We start from the raw sequence: 20,468 nt of genomic DNA, 5'->3' as shown, positions 1-20,468 counted from the left end.
TTTCAAAGCTTTCAAGAAAGTCCTTCCCACCTTTTTCACATGGAGAAGAAAAAAAAATCAGTAAAAATATAACAGACCTCTCGTACATCATTGGTCATAAGCCAGAAGCGATTCTTTAAATTGGATTCAGCCAATGCTGAGTTTATAATCCTAGAAAATGTTTGACTCTCTTTCTCCATCCAACAGATATGATTTAAAATAACAGTTTCAGCAACTCTTCTCATCACGCCTCTTAAGACAAATTCTCCCAAACTTGATCCAGGGAGACCTCCTCTGGAGATGAGAGAGAAGTTCAGTTTGGAGTTCAAACCTTAAGCAGTGTCTGAACGACTCCAATAAAGAAAAACTGTCTTTTAAAATACCTTAGTTAGCGTCTCTCTTTGCATCTAGCTTACGCCAGCCAAGCTAGAGGCAACATAATCAGCTACACTTTATGAAATAATGAGAAAGAAATTCTCAACAGAATCATCAAAAAATGGAGAGCTAACTACTTGGGTCAAATTCACTTGGCCCAATATATCTTGCTTGAAAATAAAGACTGTTTGGGAAAAGACATGTTGCAAAATGAATTTCCACTTCAGTAAAGTCTTAATGAAAATAATGATCTTTAACAATCCTTGGAAAACCAAGCTCATGTATTTATAAATATAAGATATTACCATATTTCCCAATTTAACAATGTATCCTAGTAGTTTTTTTTTTTTTTTTTTTAAATGGAGTCTCGCACTGTCACCCGGGCTGGAGTGCAATGGTGTGATCTAGGCTCACTGCAACCTCCACCTCCCGAGTTCGAGCAATTTTCCTCCTAGCAGTCCTTTATTGCTGATATTGACTCTGTAATACCAGCACTTTGGGCGGCTGACGTGGAAGGATTGCTGTAGGTCAGGAGTTTGAGACCAGCCTGGGCAACATAGCAAGATGCCATCTCTTTAAAAAAATTTTTTTAATTAACTGGGCATGCTGGCATGCACCTGTGGTCCCAGCTATTCAAGAGGCTGAGGTGGGAGAGTTGCTTGAGCTCAGGGGGTTGAGGCTGCAGTGAGCTATGATTGCATCACTGCACTCCAGCCTGGGTGACAGGGCAAGACTTTGTCTCAAAAAAAAAAAAAAAAAAAAAGGAAGAAAGGGGCCTGTTAGGCCAAGAGCTTGGTGTGAACAGGGGCTCAGTGACTGGAGGACCCACCTCCTGCCCCGGGAGAAGTGAGGAGGCCAATGTAGCTGAAGTTGAGGGATGAGATTGGAAGTTCTACAGAGGTTCCAAGGCATCCCCAGGTAGGCCTTGAAATCTATGCCAAGAACTGGCTGTCATTTTCTAGCAACAAGAAACCCTAGGCAGGGAAACTAGTTACAATATTGCATCAACCAAGATCTCAAGTAATAAGTCCCAAGCCCAAATGGTAGAAGTGAGAATGAAGAAAAAGGAACTTGAGACTTTACGAAAAAGAAAATATATATATAATGAAAGAATTTGGCCTTGGCCCTACATCTAGCCAATTATTTAGGGAGACACTTCAAGTACTTTGGGGAAGGAAACAAGATGAGTTCTGCAGAAACACACACAGGCATATAAGTAATTAACGAGGGGGTCCGGCCCTCTTGTATGTGGTCTGGAAGGTTGTATAAAATACCTCCACTAGCCTGCTAGCCATGTTTCTTCTAGAAGTTGACTTTTCCTTTTTTTATTTTTTATTTTTATTTTTTTGAGACAGTCTCACTCCGTCACCCAGGCTGGAATGCAGTGGCGTGATCTTGGCTCACTGCAACCTCCGCCTACTGGGTTCAAGCAATTCTCGTGACTCAGCCTCCTGAGTAGCTGCGATTACAGGCACGTGCTATCTACCACGCCCAACTAATTTTTTTGTATTTTTAGTAGAGACAGGGCTTTGCCATGTTGGCCAGGCTAGTCTCGAACTCCTGACCTCAGGTGATCCGCCTGCCTTTCCTCCCAAAGTGCTGGGATTACAGGCGTGAGCCTCTGCGCCTGGCCCCTTTTTTCATTTTAATATTGTTGTAGTGGTACCCAGAGTTATCATTGCTTTCAATGCAAACAGTAAGGATATGTTTCAAACATTAGATAGGAGTCACTCTCATGTCATTATCCTACCATATCATTTTTTTTTTTTTTTTTTTGAGAAAGAGTTTTGCTCTTGTTGCCCAGGCTGGAGTGCAATGGCACGATCTCAGCTCCCTGTAACCTTCACCTCCTGGGTTCAAGCGATTCTCCTGCCTCAGCCTCCCGACTAGCTGGGATTACATGCGCCCACCACTACACCAGGCTAATTTTTGTATTTTTTAGTAGAGACAGGGTTTTGCCATGTTGGCCAGGCTGGTCTCGAACTCCTGACCTCAGGTGATCTGCCTGCCTCGGCCTCCCAAAGTGCTGAAATTACAGGTGTGAGACACTGCGTCTGGCCCCTACCATATTTTTTTAATGCAACATAAAAAAAACTTACAGAACATGTAATTTAGGGGATGAGTATTGCATTTCCAAAAAAAAAAAAAAAGCTCCACATAAATTTAATTTAAATAACAAAGTCCTCCAGTACCTTCAGTCTGAAGAGTTTATAAATAGAGACATAATTACTGAGGATTTTTCTATCATACCACCACACTTCACACACACACACCAGAAGATACATTTACAGGCTATTCGTCATATAGATCTTCTTTGACTTCAATATGGATCACATGATGAATAATCCTCAATTCCTTCATGAAATTTTTTGTAGGACTCCAACTGTGTGTAATCATGCAATCTGAGTATTCCAAGCAACTTTATCAAAACTCTTAGAACAAAAAGAAAATAGTCAGACATGGAAGAGAAAATTTGTATTTGTGACCTCCTAATAAACATCTTCTAATCCCCTGTAGCCAAAAGTCTAGATACAATTTTATGTTTGAAGCATGGCAAACCAAGCAAGGAAGGAAGGGTTTGTAAGGTACTAACTGAGGTTTTGCAGAAGTCTGGCCCCAAAACCCATACTGTCCACCATCATGCTATACTGTCCGACCACCATTCTGGGAGTCTCAAAAAAATTGTAAGGATTTCACAAACTTCTCAACACAAAATATATTTCATTCGCTTTTTGTAAAAATTAAATTTTGTGTGTGTGTGTATTTTTATTATACCACCACACTTCACATACACACACCAGAAGATACATTTATTCACAGGCTATTGATCATATAAATCTTCCTTTGACTTCAATACTGGTCACATTATTAATAATCTTCAATTCCTTTATGAAATTTCATATCTATATTAATGAAAATAATAATCATTAATAACCCTTGGAAAACCAACCTCATGTATTTATAAACATAAGATATAATCATATTTCCTAATTTAACAATTCATCTTAGCAGCCCTTTATTGCTGATATTGACTCTGTAATACCAGCATTTTGGGAGGCCAAGGTTGGAGGATTGCTTGAGGTCAGAAGTTTGAGACAAGCCTGGGCAAGATAACAAGATCCCATCTGCAAAAAAAAAAATGTTTTTTTCTGAGATAGAGTCTCACTCTGTTGCCCAGGCTGAAGTATAGTGGCACGTGATCTCAGCTCACTGCAACCTCTGCCTCCCAGGTTCAAGCGATTCTCCTGCCTCAGCCTCCCGAGTAGCTGGGATTACAGGTGCCCGCCACCACACCCGGCTACTTTTTGTATTTTTAGTAGAGACGGGGTTTCACCATGTTGGCCAGGCTGTTCTCAAATTCCTGACCTCAAGTGATCTACCCGCCTCGGCCTCCTAAAGTGCTGGGATTACAGGCGTGGGGGCCACTGCGCCCGGCCCCGACAAAATATTTTTTAATTAGCTGAGCATGGTAGCATGTTTATTTCTTCTCCCCTTCCTTTTATTAGGGTGACACGTGATATATAAGAAATAAAGAATCACAATATGTTTGTGTTCTGTTTTACACATCAACAATAATTTACTCAGCCTCTAGGTGCCACATATCATACCAGGCTCCAGGAATCTGATGGTGACAACACCTGACTATCAGTGCTTTTATGGCACTTACCACCTAGTAGGAGATGTAATCAAAAGGAGATCTAATCAAAAGATCCTAGTAATCAAGATATCTCGTTAATAAATGGGAAATCCCAACCAGCTAGTACTGTGAAGGAAAGGTGTCTACTCTGAAGCTTTGCAAGTATAAAAGAATGGGATTCACTGGGGTAGGCACTGGCGGAATCAAGTGCAATTAAAAAGAAGGATTCAGAAACAAAAAGTTATGAGTGAGTAAAATCAGAATGCTTTAATTAGTAGAACTGTATAATTCCCTATAGCAGAACTGTAATAGTAATAAAAGCTATCAAGATAAAAACTTACCCTACTATAAAATGTAGTCAGTCAACTAAAACGTTTACATTATTTTGAAGAGCTATCCCAGTGGCTTCTTCACGTGATGTGGGAATGCCATCATTTAAGCAGAAATTAAAATTCACACCAAGCCACAGTGCTCTGCAGCCTCTGGGCACATTTATGGAAAACATAGTGTGGTTTTGGGTGGTATTTTGGCATTTTTAATTTCATGAACTAAAATGTCTTATTTAAAAAATTAAGTGTTGAGTAGGAAGCATTCCTGGTATTCCTTTTGCTACTCCATAAAGTAAAGCACTTAATCTCCAATAGCACCATTTGAATCATTGCTGTAACCCCCTTGCCTCCCTGTCATCCTCACACTCAGCCTGTCCCCTGCCCACTGCCCCTGGTCCTTGCCCAGTAGGCAGTGCTCAGATGTAGAGTGAGGGGGGTAGGTACTTACTTCCTTTGCTCAAGCAGGGCGATTTCCTTTTTGACCTCATGGTATTCTTCTGCTATTTGGCAGTGCTGTTTGAACACCTCCATGGATTCCTCGGAGTCATGACAAGGCGGCAGGGGCTTCACAAACAACAAGAAGAAATTAGTCCATTTCTTTGCATCAGGATAAATTACCAACCATTTTGCTCTGCTGATGTTCTTTAAACGAAGGTTTTTTCTTCTTCTTTTTTTTTTTTTTAACGTGAGAACAGCATTGTCAGTCAACTTCAACAGAGTTCAGCTGATTCTATTTGACTGAAAATAGAGAGGTGGACAGATAGTCTCCACATTCATCTCCCAGTGTCATTCATGGGCATCTCAGGCCTGAGCCAGAGCCCTGAAATCCATTACATGTCAGTTACCTGCCTTGTGATGGAGTAAAAATAAGTCTCCCAAGGATTCTACAGTACTCCCCGGAAATCTTAGACTTTGCTTTAGAGAAGAGCAGTGGTGGGGAAATAGTTCAGTTGTCTGTTTCAATTATCCCTTGCTTTCTGTTTCTGTAGCCAGGAGGTATAATCTCATCTTGCAGAGTAGAGAAGAAAAGCTCTCTTCTGAGAAATGCATCTGGGCTAAAGAAAGATGCTGAGCCAGAAATAACGCTTGCAAGGATTAACCAACCTGTAAGAAAGGCCGGATCTCCCTCCCCCTAAAAAAAAACCATCCCTATAAGATTCATGTTTCTCTTTTTCTCCCATCCATGAAGGAAGCAAAGGCCAGCGTGGCAAGCCTTTCTGACCGCAACATGGTGAAAACCCTACTTCTAGGAATTATTTTTAAAGAACGAGTTTCCCCAAGTTTATTTTTCTAATTTCTTGTTTAGCAATGCGTGATTAAAAGTACTACTTTTAGGCCAGGTGGCTCACTTGAGGCCAGGCATTCGAGACCAGCCTGGTCAACGTGATGAAAACCCATCTCTACTAAAAATACAAAAATTTGCCAGGCATGGCGGGGCCCACCTGTAGTCCCAGCTACTTAGGAGACTGAGGCAGGAGAATCGCTTGAACCCAGGAGGTGGAGGTTGCAGTGAGCCAAGATCATGCCACTGTACTCCAGCCTGGGTGACAGAGTGAGACTCCATCTCAAAAAAAAAAAAAAAAAAAAAAAAAAAAAAAAGTACTACTTTTAGGAATACTAGTTAAGAGTTTTTTTTTTTAAATCACCCTTTTCAATTATATATAGAAAAAAGTATATAAAATCTGAGAAATATCAGTTTATTGTGAAATAGGCTCTTCAATCTTATCCTTTCTTCACAATGGTCTCTCTCTCTATATATAAACTATGTATCTGACAAGGTCATATTGTCACTAATTTTATATTAGGAAATTGAGAACTAATGAATTTTTTACTATTTGTTCCTCTCATTATATTCTTCAAGGACACAGATTTCTGTGGGTGTCATATTTATTTCTGTGATCCCTCCCATGATGTAATAGAAATTCAATAAAGTTTACTGTCTGATTGATAGATAAGATGACCTTCCCTATTTATCATGAGGCCTCTGGATAGAGATGTTTAAAGGAAATAAAATTCTAAATAGATTTAGATCAAATTTACCTTCACGTGGAACATCTGTTATGTCCTAGTTCATGGAAAATCTAATAATAATCATATTAGGTAGCATCTTTCTCTACTGCCCATGAACACATTCACAGCATAAACTCAGCCTGTTGGAACCATTATCCCTTTCTATACGGGATTAAATTGAAAAATAATGCACAGTAGTACTACAGTATAACTTGCCCCATGAGATAAAGCTGTTGCCAAAGGAATTCAGAACTCCTGGCTCCTCCAGTCTGTGCCCCAGAAATCGCTACCCACTCATCAATTTTCACCTGTTACACTGGCAACTTACCAGGTATAACAGTAAGGGGAATGAAAGCAATTTATTCTGGGCACCATAGGCAAGCTGTTAAATCATCTGTGCCCTGTTAAAGGATTTGCCTCCTGGAAGGCCCTAAGACTCTACACATCAGATCCTGTCCTTACAAACACCACACAGGCTATACTCAGTTGAAACAAGAGCTCAGTACGTGTAGGTACCTGAACCATGAATTCAGCACAGTTAACTACGTGGCAGCGAAAAAGTTCTAGAACTCTGCATAAAGGATTCACAACTTTAAGAGAACATAGAGAGCAGCCGTGTAAAGGGAGATATGTCTTTTGCTGCTGTAATTTAAAAGGAAAACTGAAAAGTACATTAATAACTTTCTTAAGAAGGGAGAGGCCTTCCCTGCCTCACCCCCAGCTTGCCACCTGTAATGATTTTTACTAAGTGGGAAATGTTGTCATTTGTTCTTTTTTTTACTACTGGCACCTCTTAATTGTGGGAAATTCAAGATGTTGTTATCTATAGGTAGCGTGATCATGCCACTAAGGATATGTGATGACAGGTAGTACATATTTCAAGATATCCACATGTGCTTTCAGCAGCATGATCATGCTATCTATACATAATAATATTTTCAAGACTTCCCATCATAAAGAAGGGACAATCAAAAAAGAATAAGCCTAAAATACTTTGTATCCAGTTTTCAGGGAGTACAAAGATTCCAGGGGTCATTTCAGCCTCTGGATCCTAAAAACTAAGCCTTCAACTTGACATAAAACTCAGCACCACTTCAAATGTTCCAAGTTTGTATGAAAACATTAAAGAGCAATATAGATTTCTATTTTTTAAGCAAGGAGGAAGGTTATATTGCATAACCCACCAAAACATTGTAAAATTCTCTCATTAGTTGCCATAGGAAGAGGGAAATAAGGAATTGTTGTTTAATGGGTACAGACTTTCTATTTTGCAAGATGAAAAAGTTCTGGAGATCGGTTGCACAACAATGTGAATATACTTAACACTACCAAACTGTACACTTAGAAATGGTTAAGATGGTAAATTTTACCATATGCGTTTTTACCCATAATAAGAAAAAAATCAATGCAAAAAAAATTATTTCATTAAACCTTTCTGCTGTCTCTAGCCCATCTTCTAAGCAGTGCTACCAGGGTTACCTAGGAGAGGCTGACTCCATTTGTACTCAATCTTTTGCTCTTTCCCAAATTTCTCCCCAGAGAACTTCAAATTTCTCACCCCTTTATAATCTCGAGCCATTCACTGGTAACCCCAAACATTGTTGAGCAAATCAAAGTGCTCTCCGGTCAACGGAATCTACTGTTCTTAGAGGGCAGTTGACATCATTGGCCATTTACCCCAGCCAGGAAACTGATCAAAGAATTTGCTTAAATATATATGGTTCTCGTCCCAGCAGGAATTCTGGTGAATACAAGTATTAAGATATTCAGGTTTTATACCTAATATAAAAAGTGGCACTATAGAATAATGTGATGTGTTGTTCCGTGTAGGATGGAATAACTCTCATTGCTTTGTGATATAATGTGTGTATGTATGTTGTATCATCAGGTCCTGACTGAGGGTAATCCTCTCTTACCTTACCTTTTGAGAGGTAATCCCTCAAAATAAGAGACAATATATGGCCAACAGTATTAATCAAACACAAGCTCCTGCCTGAGGAAATCGATTCTTAGAATTCAAGAATCAGGTTTCCAGTTTAAAAATGGAGTGTCAGTACGCTTAAGTAACATGACATGTAAAACACTGGCACTCATGAATTAATTGGCTGTACGTGGGTTTATGTAACACATGCTCAAATTAAAAACTGTAAAATAACTTAAAAGAATACCTGTGGGTAACTAGATGAGAAAACATCTATTAACTTCTTGGAATAAAAGAAACACTATTTCAGTTCTCATTGCTTGATTTTGACTATTCTTGTCAGAGAGATTTTCATAGTTATAAGCCCATGCTGGGAATGGATGTACGATAAATAAACTCTTAATGTTGATAGTTAATTATTTTTCACATCAGGAGGAAAAAAATTCCCTTGTTATTTTCTCCACAATGATGCTACATCCTCCAATTTTGGATACACTTATCCCACCTTCCTGCTTAAAGAATGAAATATTGCACTCCAAAGAAAAGGAATCCAAAGATAGTTGAGTTGACAAATTGAAGAATAAAGATACTGCTAATGTACTAGAGCACAAATTCTGTGCGGTCACAGCAGCAGGTTTTCAGATGCACTCCCTGCCATCGTATCTGGTTTACTATACAACGCAGCCAGTTTTTAGGAGGTGAAATTAAGACCTTCTAACAGCGCCTCAAGCCAACTTTGAAACACATGTTTCCAAGACACAGACTGGGGCTTGGGTGAGGTCACAGCCCAGGAGGAGATACTTCCTCCTCGCCTCCTTTTCCTCCATCTCCGCCTCCTCCCGCTGCCGCCTGAGGATGGAGCTTGCAAGGGCTTAATATTTCATGGCAGTGCAGCGTGAAGGAGCTGCTACTATCTCTGGTATCCGCCCCAATTATCAGGACCGATTTAACAAGATGAAGTAAGAGAGAAACCGCAGGGTCCGGTTCCAAGAATGCCGGCTTGAGCCACACGGTGCTATGGTGCTATTCTGCTCTCTGCCTGAGCTTGCCCGGTTCATAGCAAGCTCCTCCCGAAGTGGATTCCACTCCCTGGAACAGACCCCATGGGGAAGGACCCAGCCAAGCCACCCTCGGCTAGGAGCAAAGCCGGCTCAGGCGTTTCCGTTTTCTATTTGGCTTCTGCGAATACTACTGGCCCCATCCTCTTCAAAAATGTCAGAATTTAATTTTCCTATCCCAGCTTCCCACACAGGAGATATATTTAGGAAGCTAAACATTCTACACTCGCTGAGCACTCTTTGTATTTATTCCTTGATTCTCAGGGTTACCTACTTTTGGGAAAGATGGGGGTGTCTGATTTAAATTTACATTACATTGTAATGTCTTAAAATTAACAAGCATCGTTTGTTAAAACTGAGAGGAAAAACACAGTCCATGCTGATTTCGATATTTAAGAACTCTATTATCTTAGAACTTTAAATATTTTAAGAAATGACATTTATATAGTATCTACATTACAGTACAAATTGAGCACTATCAATTATACTACAGAACTTATACATCATGTTACACTGGAGTAAAGTATATTTAAGTCATTTCTGTTGACATAAACAATATCAAAAGGAGAAAGAACACAAGAGTAGCAAACTTTTTGAACAAGCCATACCCAAATGACAACTGAGCTTCTCAAAACAAACAAACAAAAAATTAAAGGCATTACTGAAAAGCTCCAAAGTATCTATATATGTTTTCTGTGTGGACACAGCCATCAAAGAAAAATTGCAGTATACAATACTTTTCAATGTGTGTATGAGAGAAAATGTCAGCTACATCTGGTGCTTTCTATGAGAATATACCCTAACCACATTTCCAGATGGATGTTAAAGACCAGTGTAGCAGAATCCTGGAAGGCTAGACTTCTTCATTTTCTATCATTTTCATTTCCCAGATGTCAAGCAATATATTGATGCAAAATCTAAAAGAAGTTTTCGGAGAGGCTGCTCGGATAACAGGATATTATGGTACACAACTGAAGCTACGAAATTGTTTATTTGTAGAAGTGACATCAGTTTCTGGACTTATCAGACTCTGTTAGTTCAGTGTGTACCACAGAGACACCTGTCACTGTCATCTCAGATTAGATAGGAGGACTTTAAGGAGGGATTGAAGCTATTGCTCAATTTGGTTAAAAAAAAAAAAGTCATATTGTTCTCGAAGCACCTTGGCTTAATGAAAAGAAGAGGGCATCAGAACTTCTATCCCTAACTTAAAAATTCAAGCAGATGCTTTTATTTCATTTTACATGAATAAAAATAAATTACTTATTCTTAAGTATTTCATTCAATAAATAATTTCACCAGAGAATGAAATTTACATTAATTGAGCAATTATTTTGTCAAGGACTGTGCTAGATCTACTCATTACCGTATTTAATTCCCACAACAATGTGAGATTAATATCGTTATCTCCACTTTGCAGTTGAGGAAAGTGAGCTTTCAAGAGAGTAAATAACATGCTGGAAATCACAAATTTAGCTGAGGTCCAAATCCAGGCCAACCCAATGCTAATGCCCATGCCTTGGTCATTGTCATTCTTATTAGTTATCATGTCCTATACCTGACAATAAAACATATTTCTCATTCCAATGAAGTTAAGACCACGTTATAGCATAGTTTTGGATCATGTGTAAGTCAAATCATGGTTCCAAAAACATAACATGCTTAAGCAGTAAGACAGGCTTGGTCTTGACCCAAACCCTGGGACCATGAAAGGATGCCACCATCTTTTAGAACAGAGAGAGACAAGTCAAACAGAAAGAAGCTGAGACCTGAAGAAAAGTAATGGCTGGGTGCGGTGGTTCACATCTGTAATCTCAGCATTTTGGGAGCCTGAGGTGGGCAGATCCCTTGAGCCCAGGAGTTTGAGACCAATCTGGGCAACATGGCAAAACCCCATCTCTACAAAAAATAACAAAAATTAGCCAGGTGTGGTGGCATGAACCTGTGGTCCCAGCTACTCAAGAGGCTGGGGTGGGAGGATCACCTGAGCTTGGGGAGGTCGAGGCTGCAGTGAGCCATGATCATGCCACTGCACTCTGGCCTGGGTGACAGAGCAAGACTTTGTCTCAAAACATAAAAAAGAAAGAGAATAGTGATTTTTCATTCATTCTTAGAAATGGACATAGAATTGGGCTTCCTTTCTTCTGACTATATCATCTACACTAGCTCTACTCAAATACTGTCCCTGATGGGCATGGGAAATTTAGAAACCTAGTCCCAAGAAAGGAATCTGCGCAAATAGAACTGACCTTCCACCTACCCCTGGACGGAGGCCCAAGGCCCACAAATGAACATTATAAAGAGATGTTCATTTTAACACCTACCTTCTCCTGCGGTCTCTTGCTCAGTATTTTGCATTAATAGAGACATCAAGAGAAATGTTTTTCACTGCTATTCTTGCACAAGGCTTTTTTTGGCTTCTGTGAAAATAGAAGCACTGCAAATTACATGCTCAAACTTGTCCACATTCTTGGCAAAACAACAGAAAAATCCTGGGGGTCAAATTAGTGATTGAGTGTCTACCAAATAGCTATTTTATAGCAGCATTTTATAAACTACCAAAGCATGTGTAATGGATATCAGAAAGTCAGAACAGATTTTACAAGGTTATTCTATAACTACATTATGGCAATCTTGCAAACCAGAAACAAACAAAAAAAGTTTCCACCTATCAAAGTAATTTAAGCAGCCTGTATATTCCTTAAAAAGCGTAAGGGAAAGAAGGGAATAGTAAATGTATTTAGACCAAAATTTGGCCTCAAGTTTCTCATCTGTAAAGTGGAGACAAAACAGTTAGCTTACTCATTATTGCAAAGATCAAATGAGATCATATGTAGGGAAACACCCCTTGCCTAATAGGTACTCAGTGGCTTCGGTGGGATTTAAATCCGAGGTTTTGCAGAGAACGGGGCTGACAATACCTAGCATCATCTATTTTCCACCAAGAAAATGTTTAAGTCTCTGATAGAGGTAATCAAGACTCAATTCATTCTCAAGAAAATAGTTGCAACCACAAGGCACTTCATATGCCTTTGTAATCCAACTTTTACTCTTCCATAGTGGATGATGATAGTCGATAAAATTCCAAGAGCCATTACTGTGTAATGAAAGCACACGAGACTGACTATAAAGATGGCCTGCTCCGTGTAATAGATTGTTCCTTTTGTACATAAAGCATTTTCACTGCTTTCAATACAGAGACTTCCTGCAACAGAAGGCTTAAATGTATATGCTTATGCTAAGTATAGAAATAAAAATCTGCTTTTAGATGTCATCTTCTATTAGATTTCTCCTCCCAACCATCATCGTCTTGCTGTTTAGTCACTCACGCCCTGGAGTACAGAACAAAGATAACAGGCAACAGCTCTAGACAGAGGCAACCCTACCCAAAAGCCTTGACAACTGGTAAATGTTTGTAACACTCACTCCTATCCTTCATTCAACAAACAAGCACTTACTGAAATGTGTTTGGTTGTATTGCTGGTAACACACTCTCCATTCACAAAGAGATAAAGCACTATCATACTTTAAGGGGGAAAAAAAAATCAAAACCATGAGCCAGAAACTACCCTCTCAACTGCCTAATTCATTAAAGATCAATGAAGATGAAATAGTTTCATTGGAATAAAATAATTAAATAGACTTAATTTCTAATATACGTCAAGTGGAATTAAAGCTATAAAATTCAAATGGACCTGGCAATGCTTTAACAGAAAAATTATCTGGATAATTGCCAGAGCTACTGTGAGTCTTGTGGAGAATGATCCACGAGCCAGAGAAGACCATTAAAGTTCCCAAAGGAAAAAATGTTGTTCCAACACAAAAAAAGTAGAATTAATGATCCATAATTTGATGAGAGAACAATAGCCTGAATATGCTTTTAGTGTTTTATTTTCAAAATATGTTTACTCCTTATTTTCACCCGATTTCCGTGACAATAAAATAGCTTTGACATGACCATAGAATAAAGAGGAAAAAATGTGACTAGGGGAAAAAATAGCTATTAGGTTGGTGCAAAAGAAGTTGTAGTTTTTGCCATTATTTTCTTTTTTATTTTTTTGAGACAGAGTCTTGCTCTGTTGCCCAGGCTGGAGTGCAGTGGTACGATCTTGGCTCACAGCAACCTTCGGCTCATTGCAACCTCCGCCTCCTGGTTTCAAGCGATTCTCCTGCCTCAGCCTCCCTAGTAGCTGGGACTATAGGTGTGTGCCACCACACCTGGCTAATTTTTGTATTTTTAGTAGAGATGGGGTTTCACCATATTGACCAGGCTGGTCTTATCCACCCGCCTCAGCCTCCCAAAGTGCTGGGATTACAGGTGTGAGCCACGGCACCTGGCCAATGGCATTACTTTCAATAGCAATCCCAATTACACCACCAGCAGCACATAGACAGCCTCTCTGTGAGAACAGAACCTAAGCAAGAACTATCACTTGCAGTGTCAACAGACCAGAAGAAAATGCAGGCCAGGCGCTGTGGCTCACACCTGCAATCCTAGCACTTTGGGAGGCTGAGGCGGGCAGATCACTTGAGGTCAGGAGTTTGAGACCAGTCTGGCCAACATGGCAAAACCCCGTCTCTACTAAAAATACAAAAATTATCCGGGCGTGGTGGCACATGCCTGTAATTCCAGCTACTAGGGAGGCTGAGATGGGAGAATCGCTTGAACCCAGGAGGTGGAGTTTGCAGTGAGCCGAGATCACATCACTGCACTCCAGCCTGGGTGACCAAGGGAGACTCTGTCTCAAAAAAAAAAAAAAAAAAAAAAAAAAAGGAAAGGTAGAGGGAGGGCTGAATTGTTCTTCATGCTGAAAAGAAGACATATTGGTGGGGGTGGGGAAGGGAGAGACTATGGTTAGAAATTAGAAGCCAGGAGAGCTGGGTTGAGAACCCTGCATGGAGGATAGAAAAAAGAGGGAGACGTGATGGCTGATAGCTAGAGAGGAAATTTTAGGGGACGACAGAGCTCTTTTGACAGCCGTGTGGTGATCAGTGTAACCCTCCGACCTCCTATACAATTTTCAGTAATACCTACATAACTGATAATGCTCTGTTGAGCAGCTTTCTGTTGGAAAGCTGAGACAATGCCCAGGACTGCTACAAAGGTGAGAATGAGGACTCCTCCAAGCGGCCAGATCACACCTGAGTCACCCTCAGTTGGTTTTTAGAGACCACCCTGGCAGTAGAACACCAGCTCTTCAAACCTGACCTGGTTGCTGCCAGGTTTTTAACACAGTGCTCTGCGTACTGAGGTAAGAACAGAAGCAAACAAAAAGGAACACTATCTTGGCTTGCGGAAGGGCTCATTCTTGGTTCTTCTTCCACCTCTGTTGAGGGCTGTCCAGGAATAAGAATGCCAAACTCAAATGACGTTAGGACACAAGGCACACCCACAAATGGGAAAAGCTGCTGTGTGTAAGATAATAGGGTATGTCAGGGCCTGTTGGGAACTGGAGGTTACAAACCCCTCCTAAAGGCTTTCAAAATCAATATTTAGGAGAAAAAAGTGGTGACTAAGAAATGTCTGTGTACAGGATTCAAGACCCCTATTGGACTTGCCTAAATGTGACTACAAAGTTAAGTATTCAAGTGAATGGCTGGCCCAAGGCCAGTATCCTGGTATTTTAGACAGAACCTCTTCTGAAAGCCATTTTTGCCTGGAATCACCATGGATAATCTAAAGAAAATTAAAATGTGATAAATGAGCTCCTTTCAAATAATTCTGGTGTATTAAAATATCTTTCAACATATCACTCAGAAACTACATATACAAAATAATTTGTCATGGGTCCAACAAGTCAATTTTCAGAAGGTTTAAGTTAAAATAGTTATATTCCATTAAAAGTTGTCAGAGAACTGGGGAAGGGGCAGGGAACAGAGAAAGGAAGGTTATTCCAAAGTCTTGGCAAACATGGTAAGTTTTCTCTGCAGAGTTTAACATTAAATCACTAACCCCAGACAAGCCAAAAATGCAATGACCTAGAGACAGCCATATCGAAGTAGAGAAGGGACCCGTCCTTTTCCCAGGCTCCAGAACCCCTTAAAAATAGGAGCCAGTTTATGCTATAAGCACTTGCTGTCCTGGTGCCATAGCCAGATAACCAGACAGGGGCATTCCATAAGGGCTTCAGCCTGACTTTGGAGCTCTAGAAATGTAATCCTTGATGACTTCAAATCCCCACATTCTGCGTCCAAGTCAGTCTCCCCTAGTCAGGCCACTCTCTGCCCAGCTCGCTATACTTTATGACACTAAGGAGGAAAGAAGAGAGACTTTAGAAAAATCCTTACCTGTAGCTGCTGGTCTAATTCTGGAAAGACCAAAGGAATGGAGTCTTCAGGGGGTGTATCATCTAAAACAAGGAAATAAAATGATTCTTCATTATGGAGTTCTTTCTTGTAGGAGTCCTTGGACTCCCCCAGAGTTAGACCATCAGTATACACTGTTTCAGTCATTTCATCACTTCAGTTGGGGACAGACAGAATGTAAAGGACAATTTTGCTCATTTTCTGTACACACAGATGCGTGGAGAGCTTAGGTCGCCTGAACAAAATTTTGCAAGCAAATATCAGAATCCTCAAATGTCCAGGCTGGCAGCTCTCCAATTAAGAAGGACTGCTTGTCTTTCAATACTCTTACATTGGCCAAAACCAAAAAATATGATATGAAACAAAATGCTTTAACAAGGTGCTAATGAGGTGGCCAGAAGGACTTTCATGGGACAGGAGAACATGTTAGTGAAAAGTAGAAGCATTCGTTCTGCTCTGAATGACTCCAAGTGCCGCAAGCTGTGATGGTATTGCTGTCTGCTCCTACCACAAACCACACTAACAGGCAGTTAACCAGAAACTCATTCTGGGTTACAGTGAGAAGCAGGCAGCAACCCAAATGGGGCGTTTCTTTCCAATACACCAGGCAGCACTCCTACCCTGCAGCAGAATTCACAGCTTTGTTAGGGAGCGCCAGAGCCCAGAGAGTCCCGAAAGACCTCCTAACTCACGCTTACGTTGACTGGTTGGCAACAGGCAGCTGTTGCTGGATGGGAAGATGCAATTCTAAGAAGCATTTGAGGAAACCTGACCAAAATATGGGTCAAAATATCCAAGTCACCCCCAAATCTCTTCAAGAACATAGTGCTGACCGAGCCTTGGTGCTAGAAAGCAGAACTTCCATTATCTCCAGGTACTCTCTGGCTCTAAGGTCCATTGGCCACTCATTTCCAATCCCTACCCTAGTACATACACAGTACACATATATGTACAGTAAAGGTACAGTACAGATACATATACAGTACACATACAGTATACCTACACATACATATATAATAGAGATACAGTACAGGTATATATACAGTACACATCTACATACAGTACAGGTACAGTACAGATACATATACAGTACACACATATAAAATACAGACATACATACAGTATACTTACACATACATATATAATAGAGATATAGCACAGATACATATACAGTACACATATACATACAGTACAGGTATAGTACAGATACATATACAGTACATATACATATGCAATACACATACAGTACACATTCACATACACAAACATATATAATATATAATAGAGATACAGTACAGATACATACACAGTACACATACATATACAATACAGATACAGTACACATACACATACATATAATAGAGATACAGTACAGATATACAGTACACATATATACAGTACAGATACAGTTAGATTTATACAGTACACATATATACAGTACAGATACAGTTAGATATATACAGTACACAAATAGATACAGCACAGATACATACATACACAGTACACATACATATACAATACAAATACACATACAGTACACATACACATACATATACAATAGAGACAGTACAGATACATATACAGTACACACATACATACAGTACAGGTATAGTACAGATACATATACAGTACACATATACATACAGTACAGGTACAATACAGATACATACACAGTACACATACATATACAATACAGATACAGTACACATATACATATATAATATACAGTACAGATACATATACAGTACACATATGTATACAGTACAGATACAATAAGATATGTACAGTACACATACAGATACAATACAGGTACATATGCAGTACATATACATATACTGTACTGCATACATATATGCAGTACAGTACATATACAGTACATACATACATACAGTACACATACACAGTGCAGATACATATACAGTGCATATACGTATACAGTACAGATACAGTGCATATACTACATATGCAGTACACTTATACATATAGTACACATACATATACAGTACATATATATAGTACCTATACATATATACATTTACAGTACACATATGCATATACAGTACACATACTATGCATATACAGTATGTATGCAAAATATAAGGTGAAAAAATATTTAAAAACCAACTATTTTAAATTATAATAAAGCAAGAAAAGATAACAGTTTTTATGTTTTCATAGTCATCACCAAATTTCTTGATAAAAACTTGTTGGTGTTCTTTTTGAACTAGAGGAAGTGACATGGGCCACATACAATGTGGAAACAAGTATCCTCTCCCAATGTGCTGATAGTACAGTCCAGAATAAAATGCAGTACACAAGGCATTTCTGGCATCTAAGGCATTGAAAGCATCGAAGATAATCACCAGAAAGATAATTTAAACAAGCATGGTATTCACTTTGACCAAACCCCTCAAGGGTCATATCACTTAATAGTCTCTGGTATATTTTAGTCAAGAGTAATATAACAATACTTCCATTTAAAAGTAGTTTAAAATAATGACAATGCATCACCAAATTTGAATCTGTTTTGTATCTGCTCCTATGCTAGACAATGGCTGTCCTCAGATTCAGTGATATCACTTAACTTTAGCTCACAGAACAAGTAGAAACTGAGAAATTTCCCAAGCCCCTTGCTGCAGGTTAGAGGACAGTCTTCAGAGGAACTGAGATTCAGTCCCAAGGCCCTTTGAATGCTCTACTTAGACCAGAAGTGACAAATTCTGCCAATTACTGTGCCTTGTTAAATCCACCCCAACGTTTGCAAAGAATTGGACAAAAGGCAAAAATAATACACTTGTCACCACTGAACCTTTAGAGGTAGGCTTCATTATAAAACCTATGCTTTGTGAAACTGATTTTGGTCTTAAGTGCGTTTACATTCACTGCAGTACAAGTTTAATAACCTAGACATCACGACCATTTTAGCTCATTGGGTCCAAGGCCAGAATGATTTGGCAAAGGTAAATGGGAACACACTGTACTTGTGCTCCCAACCCTAATAATCATAGACAAGCAGGCACATGTTGGAAGGAGAAACCACTCTGTAAAGTATGAGAGCAGCTGAGACATTCTAGAATTCTAGAAGACAGCCAGGAATGAACCTCAAGGCTTCCTGAGACTTAATCCACCTTGCCCCCTGTGAAGTCACACTCCTTCCTGCTTAATTATTAAAAAAAAAAAGTTATCCATTTACTTTACTACAGTAATGTAAATAGCAAACACCTGGTATCAACAGACTTAATGAGGCCCGTTGTGGAAATAGACGTCCTTATTTATAGTCATACCATGTCACCTCACACATATGTGACCATACTGATAAATTTACAGATAAATAAAGTAGCTTCAAATTGGACTCCTTGAGTTGAAATAAAAGTCTAATTGATTAACGTAGAAATCAACATACAATAGATGTTTTAGAGAGTCAAGCAAAATAAAAAGTAAGACTTTTGTTAAAGAATGGATCAAGTTGGATTAACCCAAGCAGGAAATAGCAGCGGAAACAAGAAAACCAAAGACAGATGTATGAAGCCTACCAAGTCTGAAAGCCAGGCCTGTATTTCACTGTTTGATGCCATCTGGTTTAGCTGGCATCCCTACCAGCCAGAAATTTCAGGGCTTGCGAAGCTGCTTACAAAGCTGCCCCAAGTTGATGTGTGGTGTGTTTACTTTTAAACAGTGGCTGCCTTCTTTGACTGGTTTTAAAAATAGGCAAATATTCTAAAAGCAGGATGATGAATCACTGGATTGGGCCAAAAGGAAAGAAGGAAAATGACTCAGGCTGACTAGTAGCACAGCTGTTCCAAAAACATTTGGCTGAATCGTTGTAAAACATTTTGACAGTGATACCGGATCGGAGTTCCTGACAGCAGTTAAGTTTGTTTTGACAATTCCAGAAGCATAAAGTAGACTGTACAGTAGCTGTACAAGAGACCCTCTAGCAAATTTAGCTTCTTTGTAAAAAAAAATAGTTGCTTGATATGTTTATAATGGGACAAAATCACAGCACAAGTACATTTTTATTAAAATCTATTTACCAATTATTTATTGTGCAAGACAGGGACTCAGACTTATGCAAATTGGCAAATCACTTTATCATGTTTTTAATGCATTAAGGAAGTAATTTGAAGGCTTCTTCTTCAAAATGGCACTGTAGACTTACTAGACCAAGCAAAATGTATCCTAAGAAATTTTTTAAAGGATGAAACATAAAGGAAAGAAGAGGAAAATTTTTTATATAAACAGATGTTCACTGCCTGTTTGGCAAATACAATGTGACTAAGCCAATGTCCTTAAGCTAGAACTTTCTTACTGATAGCCCAACCATTATGATGTACCATAGTACATTTGATGATGGGCTCTTTTCAACATCTATTGAGCAGCTGTTGGGTTGGTTTCAGGATTATTTTGTTTGTAGATTCCCTTCAATTGTCTTCTCTGTGTTTCTCCATAACTTGAATAAATAGGACACATTGGGTCTGTAATCCAAATCCTCCCTGTTATTTAGCAATGATAGCTAGCAATCAGTTAACAGAGAATATTGAAGCTGGAAAGGACTAGGCAACCATCTGGTCCAGCCCCCTCAGAGTAGAGCTAAAGACAAGGACCCCAAAAAGGGAAAGAAGCCACCCAAGACTCCACGATTCGTGGCCATGTAAGACTAAGGGGTGTCCCCCAGCCCTGGGCTCTTTCCACCATACCACTCCACTCTTCTTCACTTACTAGTCCATAGGTTCTCAGACTCGTATTTCATGAACCAGTAAAATTTTCCCTAAAATATTCTGGCTGGGCACAGTGACTCATACTTGTAATCCTAGCACTTTGGGAGGCCCAGGCAGGAGGATCACTTGAGGTCA

The 20,468-nt window shown here is 39.5% G+C and overlaps 1 protein-coding gene across 3 annotated transcripts in view; it reads right to left on the bottom strand.

Moving 5' to 3' along the window:
* Window positions 1–20,468, bottom strand: part of MAP3K7CL (MAP3K7 C-terminal like) — a 95,313-nt gene that overhangs the window by 11,746 nt on the left and 63,099 nt on the right. For 2 of the 3 annotated variants that reach the window (XM_057300953.2, XM_008965770.4), the window contains 2 exons: window positions 15,598–15,659; window positions 4,769–4,884 (listed from right to left, as the gene is read on the bottom strand). In XM_057300953.2, the coding sequence (XP_057156936.1) occupies window positions 4,769–4,884; window positions 15,598–15,659 (178 nt within the window). Of the gene's footprint in view, window positions 1–4,768; window positions 4,885–15,597; window positions 15,660–19,148; window positions 19,252–20,468 lie in introns of those variants that run through there. The other variant, XM_008965775.4, reaches the window with a different exon arrangement.

This window comes from Pan paniscus, chromosome 22, assembly GCF_029289425.2.
Source record: "Pan paniscus chromosome 22, NHGRI_mPanPan1-v2.0_pri, whole genome shotgun sequence".
Classification (NCBI taxonomy): Eukaryota; Metazoa; Chordata; class Mammalia; order Primates; family Hominidae; genus Pan; species Pan paniscus.
The sequence above is the reverse complement of the archived record's forward strand: the minus strand, read 5'-3'. Positions and strand labels throughout refer to the sequence as shown.